Source organism: Galeopterus variegatus, unplaced genomic scaffold (genome assembly GCF_000696425.1).
Source record: "Galeopterus variegatus unplaced genomic scaffold, G_variegatus-3.0.2 Scaffold1462, whole genome shotgun sequence".
Classification (NCBI taxonomy): domain Eukaryota; kingdom Metazoa; phylum Chordata; class Mammalia; order Dermoptera; family Cynocephalidae; genus Galeopterus; species Galeopterus variegatus.
In genome coordinates, this window is record NW_007727573.1 from 151,787 (window position 1) to 166,717 (window position 14,931).

At 42.2% G+C, this 14,931-nt stretch overlaps 1 protein-coding gene and 1 pseudogene across 1 annotated transcript; one reads left to right on the plus strand and one right to left on the minus strand.

Annotated features, from left to right (window-relative positions):
* The first annotated feature begins 872 nt into the window (after positions 1–872).
* Positions 873–14,400, plus strand: TMEM170A (transmembrane protein 170A). Its single transcript, XM_008577219.1, has 2 exons — positions 873–1,109; positions 14,091–14,400. Exons 1-2 carry the CDS (start codon positions 977–979, stop codon positions 14,297–14,299), a joined length of 342 nt encoding a protein of 113 aa, XP_008575441.1. The 5' UTR covers positions 873–976; the 3' UTR covers positions 14,300–14,400.
* Positions 9,969–11,060, minus strand: LOC103594041 (annotated as a pseudogene).
* Positions 14,401–14,931: the final 531 nt, after the last annotated feature.

Consider the following 14,931-nt stretch of genomic DNA (forward strand, 5'->3'; position numbering starts at 1 on the left):
ACAAATCTGTTTTGTGATCATTACTTTGCCAGATCCATTTTAAATCTACATTTCTGGGGAAGCCAAACCCAGCCGCAACTACACAAACTGCTGCCACCGCCCTGGGACCCCACTGGGTCCCAAGGCTTGGAGCCAATGGAAGCTGAACCCAGCAGCAACCAGGTAAAGAGCACACCAAAACACCATTTCCACACGGGTAGCCCTCCATAGCCACCACAATTGCCATGTCTGCTGCAAAGGCAGCTAGTCTCTATAGTAACAGCCACAGCCACTGTGCAGATGGCATGCCAGACTTACAACTGCATTGACACAAGGAGAGGCACCAGCAGAGACCAAAAAGAAAAACAAACAAAAAAGAGGTCCTTTCTCTCCACAAAGCACACTCCAGAGTAACAGAAGACGCATCTGATTTGCGATAATAGGGGAGGACTGTCTCAGTACTGGACAGATAGTAGGCAGCAAACCAACAGAGAAACAGTTTATCAGATGGAGAGAACAAATCTATGGTTATTAGAGATAGGAGGGGAAGGGGGTATTGGATAAGGGGAATAAAGAATAAGTATGATTCGTAACAATGGATATATTAATAAAAAATAAATTAAAAAAAAATCTACATTTCTAATCTGGTGGGAGCGTATGCAATTCCCCTGCTTTCTCACAGGTGACGCTGCAGAGAAAGGCCGAGCAGAGCAAGCGCTACTGAAGAAGGACTTGTCCAGTAGGGGGCGAAGCCCGTGGGGGCTGGGTCTCTGCGAGTCGTTCGCAACGTCGGGGGCGGGGACAACTCTCGCCCCGCCCCTGCCATCTGCGGCGCCCTGTGATTGGGCGGAAGAACTGTCACTTGGCAGAGCCACTGGGAGAGAGGAAGAGGGTCCTCGCCGGCTGACGGTGACGCTGACGGTGAGGCAGTGGCGCTGCGGGCAGCAAGCCTCTTCGGGCACTCTCCCCTCGTCTCTCTGCGGTGAATGGCGGCGAGATGGAGCGCGAGGGGAGCGGCGGCAGCGGGGAGTCGGCCGGGCTCCTGCAGCAGATCCTCAGCCTGAAGCTGGTGCCGCGGGTGGGCAACGGGACCCTGTGCCCCAACTCCACTTCTCTCTGTTCCTTCCCAGGTACGGTCCCGCCCCGCGCCTGCGCACTGCGCGCCGCGCCGTCGCCGGGCTCGGGGGCGCGCCTCGCCCCTGAGTCCAGGAGGGGTCCCCTCCACCCCGGCGACCGGTCGGGCTGGGGCTGTTCTCCTCCTGGAGGGAGATTCCTTCTTCCTCGTCCGAGAGCCCCTTTCCCCCGTCACTTCCTCGTCGGCTCTTCGGGCTGGGTCACCCCGAACCCGCGCTGTGGGCAATATAGGAGGGAGCGGTCGCAGGAGGACCCGGTGACTGGAGAGAGCTGGGCCGTCCCCCGTCCCCGGAGCCGACATTGTCCTTTGGAGTTTCTGAACGCCCCAGATTCGGACTTGCACCGGACAGAGCCCTGGAGGCGGTCGTGTCCGCTTTGTTTGGGGCGCGAGATGGCTCCTGGCATCCCGTCTGAGGGAACCCTGCTCGGGTCGTCCCGGCCTGGCTGGGGGGCAGTCACAACTCACACTCCCTTTGTTTCTAGCCTGTGGCCCAACCCCTCTGCCCCGGGAGCTTGTCTGCTGATCGCTGGCACCTTGGTCCAAATCTACCCCCTCCACCAGCTTCTCTTTCTAGGAATCACTTTCTGAGACCTGTTGCCGTGTCTCCCACTCACGCCCCACTGGAACTTCTGCTGGGCCTGGTAGAAGGGTTTTTCAAAGTAATAGTGCAAGGTTAAGCTATCAGTGTCCCAAAGTTGAGAGGAGGAGAAATTACTTCCCCTGGGAAGATTAGTAAAGGCTTTGAGGAGAGGGCACAGTTATTTGTGTTGGACGCTTAAAGGCAAGAAGACTGAGGCCAATGGTGATTGAAGGGAGAGTTTGGGGCTGTCCCGGAAAGTTGACTGGTATCTTGACTTAGTACCAGATAAGATCCCTGAGACAGTGCAGAGGGAAGGAGGATGGGATTACTGACTGCAGTCCTAAACAAGGTACCTGTGATTTCTCATCCACTGGCCAGCGACTGCCAGGCGCCATTCAGTGGACACCTGAGACTTGCTGAGTATTACTTGCCTAGGGATTCTCCCGGACAGGTTTGTGAAATAACTGATAAGGTAATAACCCGTGTTGGGGACAAATGCAGATGTTAGCTTGTAGTCATGCCTAAAACGAGAATCTGGCAGCTCAAGTTGTTTCAAAAGGTACTAGGATAAAATTTGACAGTGATAAAAAATACATGATATTCTGGAGATCCTGTGTGAAAAATGAAATGTTCATGCAGTCTGGAATCACTACTGGGACTGTATTAGTATGTCTTTGTTTCCTTATTTCTTCCTCCAACTCTTTATTTTGAAAATTTTCAAACGTACTGAAAAATTGAAAGAACAGTACAGTTGTCTCTCAGTGTCAGTGGGGAATTGGATCCAAGACCTCCCCTGATACCAAATCCAAGGATGCTTACGTCCCTGAGGTAAAATGGTGTAGTATTTTCATCCAGCCTATGCACATCCTCCTGTAAACTTTAAATCATCTTTAGATTACTTATAATACCTAATGCAATGTAAATGCTATGTAAATCGTTGTTATACTGTGTTATTTAGGGAATAATGACCAAAAAAAGTGTACATATTCAGTACAGATGCAATTTTGTGGGGGGATATTTTTGTTTCGTGAGTTGAATATATGGATGTGGAACCCACCGATAGGGAGGGCACTCTGTACAATAAATACCTGTATGCCCTTTAGTTAGATTCAATAATATTTTGATTCTTTGGCTTTCTCTCTCTAAATATATATACATTCATATCACATTTTAGTTTCTGCTGAGCCATTTGAAAGGAAGTTGCAGAAGTCATGGCACTTGATACCGATACATAAGCATGTATCTTTTTAAAACAAGGACATTTGTTGTCACAGCCACAAAACCATATCACACCCAAGAAATTTAACATTGGTAGAATAATGTTATCTAATGGACAGGCCTTATTTAAATTTCCCCAATTGTCCAAGTAGTTTTTTTCCTTTTAAAAAATTTTTTTTTCTTTTTCTTTTTTCCAAGTGAATTTTTAAAAAAATTTTAATTCCAGGATTTAATCAAGGATCACACATTGCATTTATTTGTCATATGTGTTTAGTCTCATTGAACTTAGAACAGTTCTTCCATCTTTGTTTTAATTTCTTGGACTGACATTTTTGAAAAGTACAGGCTAATTGTTTCGTAGGATGTCCCACAATCTAGGTTCATCTGATTTTCTTCATGATTAGATTCAGAGTAAACATTTTTGGTCAAAATGCCACCTATACAAGTGGTGATGTCTACTTGTCAGTGCATTGCATCAGGAGACATTTAATGTCAATCTGCACCTTTATTGATAATGCTAAGTTTGATGATTTGGTGAAGATGGTATCTGTCAGATCACTCCACTGTAACTTAATTCTTTCATAATTATGAGAAATATGTGGGGTGATCCTTTGGAACTGGATATTCTGTCCAGTCTGTCTGGCTTTTTGTTTTCTTTCTTTAAGAAAAGATTGAGGTAAATGGATCTGGAATGATAAGTTTTAATGTGATAGTAGAGAATCGGTAGTTGTGGGAACTGTTTTGCTTTCAAAAATTGTTCTGAAAATAGTAAACTTCAATATGTACTATGTATCTCAGGGGTGTTAATCACCAGGATCATTCATTCAGCAAGTATATATTTTGCCAAGTGCAGGCTCTGGGCTGGGGGTATAAACATGTATGAGACATAGCCCTTTACCTCAAGTTGATCAGAATTTGGTGGTAAACACATAACCTCCCTGCTATGTCTCATCTTTAGCTAAAATGATTGTATAATGATCCTGTTTAAGGCAACAAAGTCTTAATGTGAATTCCACTCATTGTCCTAAATCTGCCATAGTTTCTATTTTGGCCCCACAGAAAAGGTTACTTGCAATTTATGCCAACTCATGGCAAAATCATTGCTCTAAAATATTCTGAAATATTTATCTCTACCAGGAAGCTTTGAATTGATTTTTTTTTCCCTGCATTTGTGATTTGGCCATTTAGATTTCTGCCTATACCTCCTTATTCCAAATTGTTCAAAATTTCTTTTGTTGTTGTTGTCATTTTTAACAAATTTGAATACCAAGAAAAGCATATCTTTTTCTTGTATCTGGAGTGACATTCATTTTCTGAAGGGATGGATTTCACTAAATCAATGTCAAAGTGTATCTTATGATAATTAAACTAAAACCCAGTAATGTTTTTGTTGTGCCATTGCTAGAATCAAGAATGGGTCACGCTGGGACCAGTCATTCATTTATTCACTCAACAAATATTTACTCAGTGTCTGTTGTGTGCCTGTTGTTTTCTAGGCACCAAGTAAAGATGCTATAGTGAACAAAACAGAGCCCCTTCCCACATGGAGCTTTCATTCTAATGGGGAGAGAGAGCGCAAACAAACAAAAAAGTATGGAATGGAACAGCTGGTGGTACAGGGTGAAGGACACAGTAAGTGGCAGGGCATGTGTGTTGGGTGGACTACGGTTTTACATAAGGTGATCGGGAGGCCCTTAATGATGAGGACATTGGAGCAGAAGACTGAAGGAAGTGAGGAACAAGCTACACAGCTATTGGGGGAAGAGTGTTCTAGGCGAGGAAGCAGCACAGTCAGAGGTCCTGGAATGGGAGCTTGTTTAAGAAACATTAAGGAAGCTATTGTGCCTGGATGAATATGTGGGCAAGGGGGAGAGGTGGAGATGATGTTGGATCCTGGAGGGCTGTATTGGAGGGTTTTGAGCAGAGGAGGAATGGTGGGACTGTTTTGCTAAGTGTACAGTCCAGTAGTTTTTAGAATATTTACAGAGTTGCACAGCCATTACCGAAATCAATTTTGAGAATATTTTCAGACCCAATAGCACTAACTTAACTGGGTTTGTGTAGAGAATAGATGAAAGGCCAGATCAGGACAGACAAGGTCTGGCCGTGCTAAGATCAAGAGATCACTGGAGTGAGGCAGGCCAGGGGGCACACTCAATAAACCAGGATGAGGCAGGCAGCAGTATCAGGAGAGAGGTGGCAGACTACAGTTGGTAGTCTTGATGGGCAAGCCATTGTTGTTAGGGAGGAGTGGAGGGGGCAGATGGGTCTCTTGGCAGGTAGGTAAGATTTGGCAAGAGAAGAGTCTCCCAGTGGACAGTGTGGAGAGATGCAGGCTGATGAGCAATTAGCATCAAGGTAGTCCAGCTCCAGCATGGAGTTGCAGGACCTTGTAGGACTCCTGCCCCAGAAGGACAGATGTGTTCTACTTAGAACCCCAACTTCAGAGGAACTGGCTGTGTTCACCCAGTTGTTTGACCTGGAATGTAATGTAAGAATGGGGCCAAAAGGATGGCTGAGTTCTAAGTGTCACACTGCCCACATGGCATAGGTTCATTTCATTCCTGCTGATTGGGGCCAGGTTGGTCTTGAGTCCTTGCATGGAAATCAGGTGACTCAGCAGTGGTGGTTAGAAGGCCAGGGAGCTGGCCATTATTTTATTTTATTTTTATTTTTTAAAAAGATGACCGGTAAGGGGATCTTAACCCTTGGCTTGGTGTTGTCAGCACCATGCTCAGCCAGTGAGCTAACCGGCCATCCCTACATAGGATCCGAACCCGGGGCCTTGGTGTTATCAGCACCGCACTCTCCTGAATGAGGCACGAGCTGGCCCTGGAGCTGGCCATTATAAATCTCTTTTGTTAATGGATCCGAACCCGGGGCCTTGGTGTTATCAGCACCGCGCTCTCCTGAATGAGGCACGAGCTGGCCCTGGAGCTGGCCATTATAAATCTCTTTTGTTAATGCAGAATCACCTAAAGGATTTTGCTCTCTTTGTGGTTTTTCTCTATCACGGAAATGTCTTATCTGTAAATATATTGGGTTTTTTGTTGGTTTTTTTTTTTTTTGATGGCTGGCCAGTATGGGGATCCAAACCTGTGATCTTGGGGTTATAAGGCTGTGCTCTAGCCAACTGAGCTAACTGGCCAGCCTGGAAATATATTCTTAAAGATTCAAGCTCTTGAGGGCAAGGATCTTTGTCTTTTTTTGTTTTTCACTGATATGCTTGGCATATAGTCAATAAATATTTGACTGATGAATGAATAAATCTTTAGTGTATCTCTTAGTTTGCAGTTGCTACTGTAGTTAATTACTACAAATTTAGCAGCTTAAAACAACACAGATTTTACCATCTTACAGTTCTAATGGTCAGAAGTCCAAAATGGGTCTCCCTGGGCTAAAACCAAGGTGTCAGGAGGGCTGTGTTCTTTCAAGAGGCTCTAGGAAGAATTTGTTTTCTTGTCCTTTCCAGCTTCTAGAGGACTCCCGCATTCCTTGGCTTGTGGTTCCTTCCCTTTCTTCAAAGCCAGCAGGATAACATCTTCAAATCTCTGACCCTCCTGCCTCCCTCTTACAAGGACCCTTGTAATTACATTAGGCCCATCTGGAAAATCCAGGACAATCTCCCATTGCAAGATCCTTAATTTAATCACATCTGCAAAGTCCCTTTTGCCATGAAAGGTAACGTATTCACAGGTTTTGAGAATGAGAATGTGGATGTCTTTGAGGGCCCATTCTACCACAGTGCTTAATCTCATTTCCCCTTATAATCTTTTATTACATATTAATTATCTGATTTACATTTCACTATAGGAAAATGATGTGCCTAGGTAAAAAAACCTGAAGGTTTTTTAGCTGCCAAGGTAAAAAAAACCTGAAGATAATGCACTTGATTTTAAACAGTGAACAAGGAAATACTGTAAGATATATAGACAAAGATTTTTGACAGTGTGTTGAGCCAGAGAAATGAAAAGTACCACATGGCAATCGATAAATGGCTATTAAATAGATGGCAACTTAAGGTGCAGTAGATTAAAGGGAAATCACTTAGGTTTTTAAAAAGTGTTTTATAGATCTAAGTATGCTTTTGCTATTAGAGTCCTGTAATAATCCCATCCCTCTGAAAAGTGTTTTTATAAACTATACTACTCACCTAATATAACAAAGCCTTTTTTACTACTTGAAGTGACTTTAGTGATGCTACATAAAATATGTTGGCACTGGAGTAGCTAATGGATGTGGCTCAGGGTTGTAGGGGGGTGCAGTGTGCTTCCCCTTCTCAGAAACTCAGAGATGTGCTGATCTGCTATGCCAGGTCCTGTTTGCAAATTGGCCTTTAAGCTTTTAGGAAAATTGAGATGTGGGTTTGTAGCCTAGCAGGCCTCCTTGGGTAGGTGCTGTGCTCCTGGGGAAGTGGGAACAGGTGAGTGTTGGTGTTTTAGCTTGGGCTGCCATAACAAAATGCGAGACTAGAAGCCTTAAACAGACATTATTTTCTCAGTTCGGGAGGCTGGAAGTGAGATCAGGGTGCCAGCATGGTCAGGTTCTAGGTAGGCCCTCTTCCTAGCTGCCTTCTCGCTGTGTCTTCACATGGCAGAGAGAGAGATCAAGAGATTGAGATGTCTTCCCCTTATAAGGCCACAGTCCTGTTGGATTTAACATATGAATTTGGGGGCACGCAAGTCAGCCAAAGCGGTTGGGTGGCACACCTGTCCAGACCTACTTTTCTGGAAGTTTCTAACTTAGTGCGTCTCTGGCAGATCAAGGCCTGGCATCCCAGTTCACCACCCTGATGGTTCTGTGGCAGCCAGTAGGAAGCCAAGCTCCAGCAGTGCCTTGACTTGAGGAAAGCAGTGCTTATCTCTAAAACTTGGGGAGCTCCAGCAGAAACCCTGCAATAGCAGGGGCCAGCCCAGGGGTAGTCTTAGGTCATTGTGGTTTTAGGTCAGTGGTGGCAGCCAGCAGTCAGGTGGTGACTGCTCTAAGTTCTTGGAGGCAGGTTTTCATCCCATTTGTCCACTGCTAGGCAGTGGCATTCCTGGTACCATCATAGAACTTTCTGCAGAGTAGGTGTTAGGGTGGTAAGAGTCTCAGAGTGATTTGGGGAGTGGTTGGTGAGAACTCTGAGGTTTTTGCTTTGGAAAAGAATTGCATGGTGCTGTGCTGTGGCTTAGAGATGAGCTGGGAGTGGGTGGTGTACAGAGGGCCTTAGCCAGCATGCAACATCGGCTGCCCAGAGAGTGGTTGGTGAGAACTCTGAGGTTTTTGCTTTGGAAAAGAATTGCATGGTGCTGTGCTGTGGCTTAGGGATGAGCTGGGAGTGGGTGGTGTACAGAGGGCCTTAGCCAGCATGCAACATCGGCTGCCCAGGCAGGAGGGATTTGTGGGCAGCAGAGCTCTTATTACAGAGGAGCAAGTATATAGATGCAGACACTGCAACCTCTGGAGCTGCTGCCAACAAGAGAGGGCAGATCTCCTGGGCAATGGAATGTAAGAGTAATTCCCAACCATTAGGCCAGCTGGAGAAGAAGCTGCAGTAGGATATATAGCTTTGTTCCCAAAGAGATGGGGTACTGAAACCCTGAGGATTAAGAATCCTGCCCTCAATTTCTGATAGACACCATTGGCTGGAAAGGTGGTTTATTTCTTTGGTAGAGGAAGGACAGTAGTGTGCATATTTGTGTATATTAGTTTAGGTATATTATTATAGTTTTATGTATAAGTTAGCTTATATTTATATATAAATATATATTTAATTTTTTAAGGTTGGGGCATTAGTATTTAATCACTTTATACTCCATATGACATGATTTGAATTTGTTTTTAACAGAATTTGCCAAGTACCATCAAACAAAATAGAACAGTTTTAACAGTATTGTAACATTATTCTGAACATACATCTTGTTTGGCAGAAAAAAAAAATCTTGCAAATGATTTGAAACCTTTTGTAGTTATCTGATAGTTTTTCACCAGATCAAAAGTGCCAAAACACCCTCAGTCGTCTGTTATTTTTAATAAGCATTGAGCTCTAGATGGGGCATCCCTGATGCTTTCATTAAAAACCATTCATCTAAAACAAGACCTAGGCACCCTAATTTAGGTATATTCAGAATATGGTATTAATTGAAGCTTTATTTGACACAAAATGAGCAAAGAATTTGAGCAGTCATTAGTGACATTGCTAAGGGTTGGCTTAGGGGGATTTGCCTCACCCCCAATATTCATTAACCCCTCAAACCTACCCCTACACCCCCAACAAGAATAAGAAGCCTATGTAAACTGAAAAAAAAAAAAACTTTTATTTTATCTATTTGTTTTTTTTAGAAAGATGACCGTTAAGGGGATCTTAACCCTTGACTTGGTGTTGTCAGCACCACACTCTCCCAGACTTTTATTTTATCTATTTGTTTTTTTTAGAAAGATGACCATTAAGGGGATCTTAACCCTTGACTTGGTGTTGTCAGCACCACACTCTCCCAAGTGAGCTAACTGGCCATCCTTATATATAGGGATCCGAACCTCTGGCCTTGGTTTTGTTTTTTAAGGTAAAATGGATATTTTATTAGGCAGCCAAATTGTGACTGATATTATCATGAAGCAGCAAAATCCAAAACATCTTTCTATAAATATTGGAGTACGGAACAAATTAGGGATTGTAGTAAAACAGAGACAAAGTGGGTGGAGGAAATCAATGAAGCATGTTATAGTTTAACCCTTCATCTGAACAACTGAGTTTCTTAAGTAAAGCCTCCCAATCCCAGAAAATAGGAGTAATCCTTCATATCACACATCTTTGTACTTTTTACTTTCTACTATATAGGTTAGGTTCTAGATCCTAAAGACATCCAATCTAGTATTACATCTACCTATCTACAGCCAGTCATCTTTTATCATATTGTCCATAGCAGCCAAGGTTATTGAAAACTCTTTGATTAGACTCCAGTCATACCTCACGCCCCAAACTGACACAACAGGCACAAGAACCAGGATATCAAGACAGAGCTACATAGCTCTAAAATAAGGAAAATCCTATGAGGAAGGAAGGAAGGATGGATTTCAGCCACTGCCTAGACTGAAATTGAATGATATACCTATCTTCACATCTTCAGGCTGCATGTTCATGTAGTAATTTAAAAATAAATCCATGGTTTGTGTGTTACTAAAATACTTAGTGGTTTGCCATATTCGCTATGGTTTTCCCCAGCAGTTTCCAAGGTGGGCTTCCAAATCACTGGCATAGTTTTACTGGAACCACATGCAGGGCTGCAGAGATTCTTCTCCATGGTTATGAAACAGATTGTTCCAGGCTTGGGCGCACCAGGTCTGACTGTTCCAGGAATGGTTGCTCCAAGACTGGCTATTCCAGGTTTGCTTGATCCAAGTAGGGTTGTCCCAGGGCTGGTTGCTCCACATTGGAAGGTTTTCAGATGTGTTCACCAGGCATCCCTGATAATAGGAAGAGTAGAAGCCCAGGTATGCTGTAGATGCTGAGCCCTTCTAAGCCACACTGTTGCTCTTCTTTGGCCAGTTGTTTTTCTGCCACCTCTTACATTTCATTCTCTGGTTCTGCAACCAGGTCTTAGCCTGTTTGTAGCTAAGGTGCAGGATGTTGGAAAGTTCTTGCATCTGCTGCAGACTGATATATTTCTGTCTCTGGAATCTATCATTGAGTACACAAAACTGGATGGGAGAGAACACGGTTCTGGTCTTCTGTTTCTTGACCTTATCTTCCTTTTTCACTATGCTCTTCTCTACAAAAGTGGGTAATTTTACTTCAGAGCTGGTGGAAGGATCGGGGCTGTTCTGAATAAACAGATCCATGGAGGAAGAAAGAGGAGAGACAGTCTCTGCATGGGGCATCTCAGCAGAAGACGTTCGCAGGCATGGATAATTTTTTTCAGGCCCATAAATCAGAGGCATTGGTGAAGAGTCTCTACAATTGGATGCTTCAGAGCAAGGCAGGCTTTGGAAGCAAGGTGGAGTCACACTCATGCTGAGAAGGAGAGGAGACTAGACTGTAAGAAAAAGCTAAGGCTAGGTGAAAGATCTTAGAGAAATAGGAAGATCTCTAGATGTCAAAGTATCAAAAAGCCCGAACGAAGTGAGTTGCCTCTGCAGTTAGCAGAGGGTAACTTGCCCAATCCAGCAAAAGGTTTGAATAAAAACATTTTAATAAACTGTTGCTTTAATTGATCTGGAGACAAACCATACACACAACAGTATGTTTACGATGCAAATATAGCTGGTCCTTCCTGCCCACTCCCTGCCCCCCAAGCAGATTGACACCCCTAACTGGTCTCTCTTTAATTGTTCCTCCTAATCCAATCAGTCTTCCTGAACTGTTCTTTTAAAATAAAAGCTTTGTTTTCCCAACAAAGTAAAAGGTGAATTGTCATCAACCCCACTCCCCAGAAATAACAACTTTTTATAAGTTGGTATATACCAAGAGGTGGCATAGAAGGTGAAGATACGGCTGTCAGGGGCTGTGCCTTGACAGTGTGGGCTCAGGCAAGTTTCTTAACATCCCTCTGCTTTTGTTTCTCACCCATGAACAGGAATATTAATAATATGTGCTTCCTCCCACGTTTATCGCAGTTCTGTTTACAGTAGCGAAGATATGGAACCAACCTAAATGCCCATCAGTGAATGACTGGATAAAGAAAATGTATATAAATACACAATGGAATACTACTCAGCACAAAAAAGAATGAAATTCTGCTATTCACAGCAGCGTGGATGAGCATGGGGAAGAATATGTTAAGTGAAACAAGCCAGGCACAGACAGAGAAATACTGCATGTCCTCACTCATAAGTGGGAGCTAAATAAATAAATGAAACAAACAAACAAGCAACAATTACAATAATATGTTGAACTTTCAGAAAGAGAGAACAGAACTGTGGTTACTAGACATGGGAAAGGGGGAGAGGGAGAGGGATTAGAGAAAAGTTGGTTAATGGACATGAGGAATGATTACATTTTGTAATGAAGAATATTCTACTTATCCTGATTGGATCATCATACATTGAACACAGGTATTGATATTCCACTCTGTACCCAACAAATAGGTACAATCAATTATGCTTCAATAAATAATAATAATATGTGCCCCACAGTTGTTTTGAGGATTAAATGAGTTAGTACTTGTAAAGCACTTAGAACAGCATCTGTGTGCATAGTAAATATTTACTAAATAAACAAACATGTTCAGACTTCTCTGAGTACATAGAAGCATTTACACATTCAGTCTGTTTATTTTATTTTGTTTTTACAGAAACAATATCTTATTCTACCTACTGTTTACAACTTGCCTTTTTTTTTTCCACTTCACAACGTGTGGGCATCTTACCCCATCAGTATATACAGATCTACGTCATGTTGTTATGTGACTATGTAATTTTGCATTATGTGGGTGCACAGAACATGTTTTACAAGTCCTACAGTGACAGCCGTGCACTTGGTCTCCAGTTTTTGCTATTATAGACATGCTGCTGGGGATCCTCTGTTACTTCCAGCTTTGCCTACATGTGTATTCCTGTAGGATGTGTTGCTGGAAGTAAAATCGCTGCAGCAAAGGGTATGCACATTTGACTTCCAAATTACTCTTCAAAAAGGTGGTTTCCTAGTTTGTATTCTGACTGTAAGCATCAGGTGGGGCCTGTGGAATAATGTCCTGACTACCCTTTACTACTGAAAACCTTTAACTGCACTTCCAGAGGTTTTTCATGTTAACAGCTTCAGTGTGGTGTTCAAAGCCCCCCATAATGTGACCCCATCTATCTTTGTAGCTTTAACTGCCATTTCTCTTATTAACCTGCTTCAGTCAAGCCAGTGGTTTTTATTCAGGGTATTTTTGTCCCAGTGGGGACATCTGGCAGTGTTTGGAATTATTTTTGTTTGTCACATTGGGGAAGGAGTGTTACTGACCAAAGATGCTGCTCCACATCCTAGAATGCACAGGGCAGCCCCCATGACAAAAAGTTATCTGGTCCAAATGCCAGTGGTGTGGTGGTCAAGAATCCCTCCTGAATTAAGCTGTTTGCTGAACTCTAAAACTGCCTGCTACTTACCTGCCTCTAGCCACGGATGGACAAGGGGTTCTATCTTATGTGTCATCTTCGTTCTGCATGCATATTCCAACATGTACATGTACATGGGTAGCTAGAGAGCTGTCTTGAGGATACTAAAGCCTTATCTTGGGTTCACTGGGAGAAAATGCTATGTCTGCTGTTTACCAAAGTATAAAGTCACTTCCAGGCAGGATAGTATTGTTCTCTTTTTTGTATTTTCCAAGATTCCTCATGCATAGTTATTTATCGGTAGTTGGTGATCCAATATTTTAATGTTGCCAGAATCACAGTCATCTTAAGAGTGATTAAAGGTTTTCCGTAGGGACCTGCTCTTCTAACCTGCCCTGTCACTTACCTGCCATTTGTCTTCAAGCCAAATATTTCTATTTCCTGGTGTTTATTTCACATCTTAAGAGCTTTGATATCCTAGTAGGATTAAAAATAAGTTGAGGCTGGCCAGTTGGCTCATTTGGTTAGAGCATGGTGTTATAACACCAAGGTCAAAGAGTACAGATCCCTGTACTGGCCAGCCACCAAAAAAGAAACAAAATAGATAAAAATAAGTTGAATGAATACAATTGTATAGCTTTCCATTTTAAGAAACAATAATCAAAAAGTCAGGAAAGATCAACAGGCATTGATTGCATAGTACCCTATCAATTGGTACTTACGCTGTGTTTATGGGAGGCAAATTTAGGTCAATTTCCAAATCTAGGTGAACCTTTTATTCAGTGGGAGGTAGAGGTAGCTTGTCAGGTTTGGCCAACTTTTTCTGTAAAGGGCCACATAGTAAATATTTTAGGCTTTACAGGCTATGTGGTCTCTGTCACTGTTATCAGCTTTGCTCTTGTAGCTGGAGAGCAGTCATAGACAATGCTTAAATGAATGAACATGGGTTCAAATAAGTCTTTATGTACAAAAACAAGTGGCTGATGGGCGGTAGTTGGGGACCCCTCTCAAACCATCAGTATTTGGATATTTGACTGATGAACCTGCACTGCAACTAAATGATTTTGAAAATGAAATAACTGGGTATGATGAGAACCCCTTTGCAGCGATTGCACTGGGAAAGCCAGTGCTTTGCAACTGTTCTTTTGTTTTCCCTCATAGAGATGTGGTATGGTGTGTTCCTGTGGGCACTGGTGTCTTCTCTCTTCTTTCATGCCCCTGCCGGATTACTGGCCCTCTTCACCCTCAGACATCACAAATATGGTAGGTTCATGTCTGTAAGCATCCTGTTGATGGGCATCGTGGGACCAATTACTGCTGGAATCTTGACAAGTATGTTAGACATTAAAATACCAGTCAAAAACGTTTAATCTGACTAGTCAGTTAATTTCAGGACACATTTTAGAAACATCAGAGTGGGATGAAGAAAGAGTGACTTTTAACCACAGATCCTGTTTCTTAATATGTTGTTTTTTTCTTACCCCTAACACCCCATTATTTGGCTTTAATGATGGAAGAATAATTCTAATGACAGGATTCTTGTTAGAAAAGTTTCTGATTTGTGTTCTGGTTATTTTCCCGCTCAGGACTTTTTGATAAGTAACATTGATATTATAAATTATTTTTAAACCCTTTGTTTTGTTTTGTTTTTTAGCATTTGCTCATGTTACAGGACACAATTATAGGGATGAGAATGATAAGTTTAAATAATTTTTAATATAAATTAATTTAAACTAAATTAAATATTAATTAAATATATATTAATTTAAATTAAATTAAAAATTATAAGTAAGCAAAATTTAAAATTCTCCATTATCCCATCCCTAAGTAATAATCATAGTTTGCATTTTGGTGTGTATGCTTTTTTTTTTTAGGTGTATATGTAAACATATATTCTTAAAATACAGAAATGTATTATTTCTACTAATTTGTAACTTCATTTTGTTCACTGTGATTTTTTTTTTTTTTTTTTTTTTTTTTTTTTTTTTTTTTTTTTTTTTTT

Excerpts from the sequence above, each read along its gene's own strand:
- TMEM170A (XM_008577219.1), top strand. The coding sequence starts at position 977 with ATGGAGCGCGAGGGGAGCGGCGGCAGCGGGGAGTCGGCCGGGCTCCTG. Across the intron at positions 1,110-14,090 it reads TTCTCTCTGTTCCTTCCCAG|AGATGTGGTATGGTGTGTTC; the intron begins GTACGGTCCCGC and ends TTTCCCTCATAG.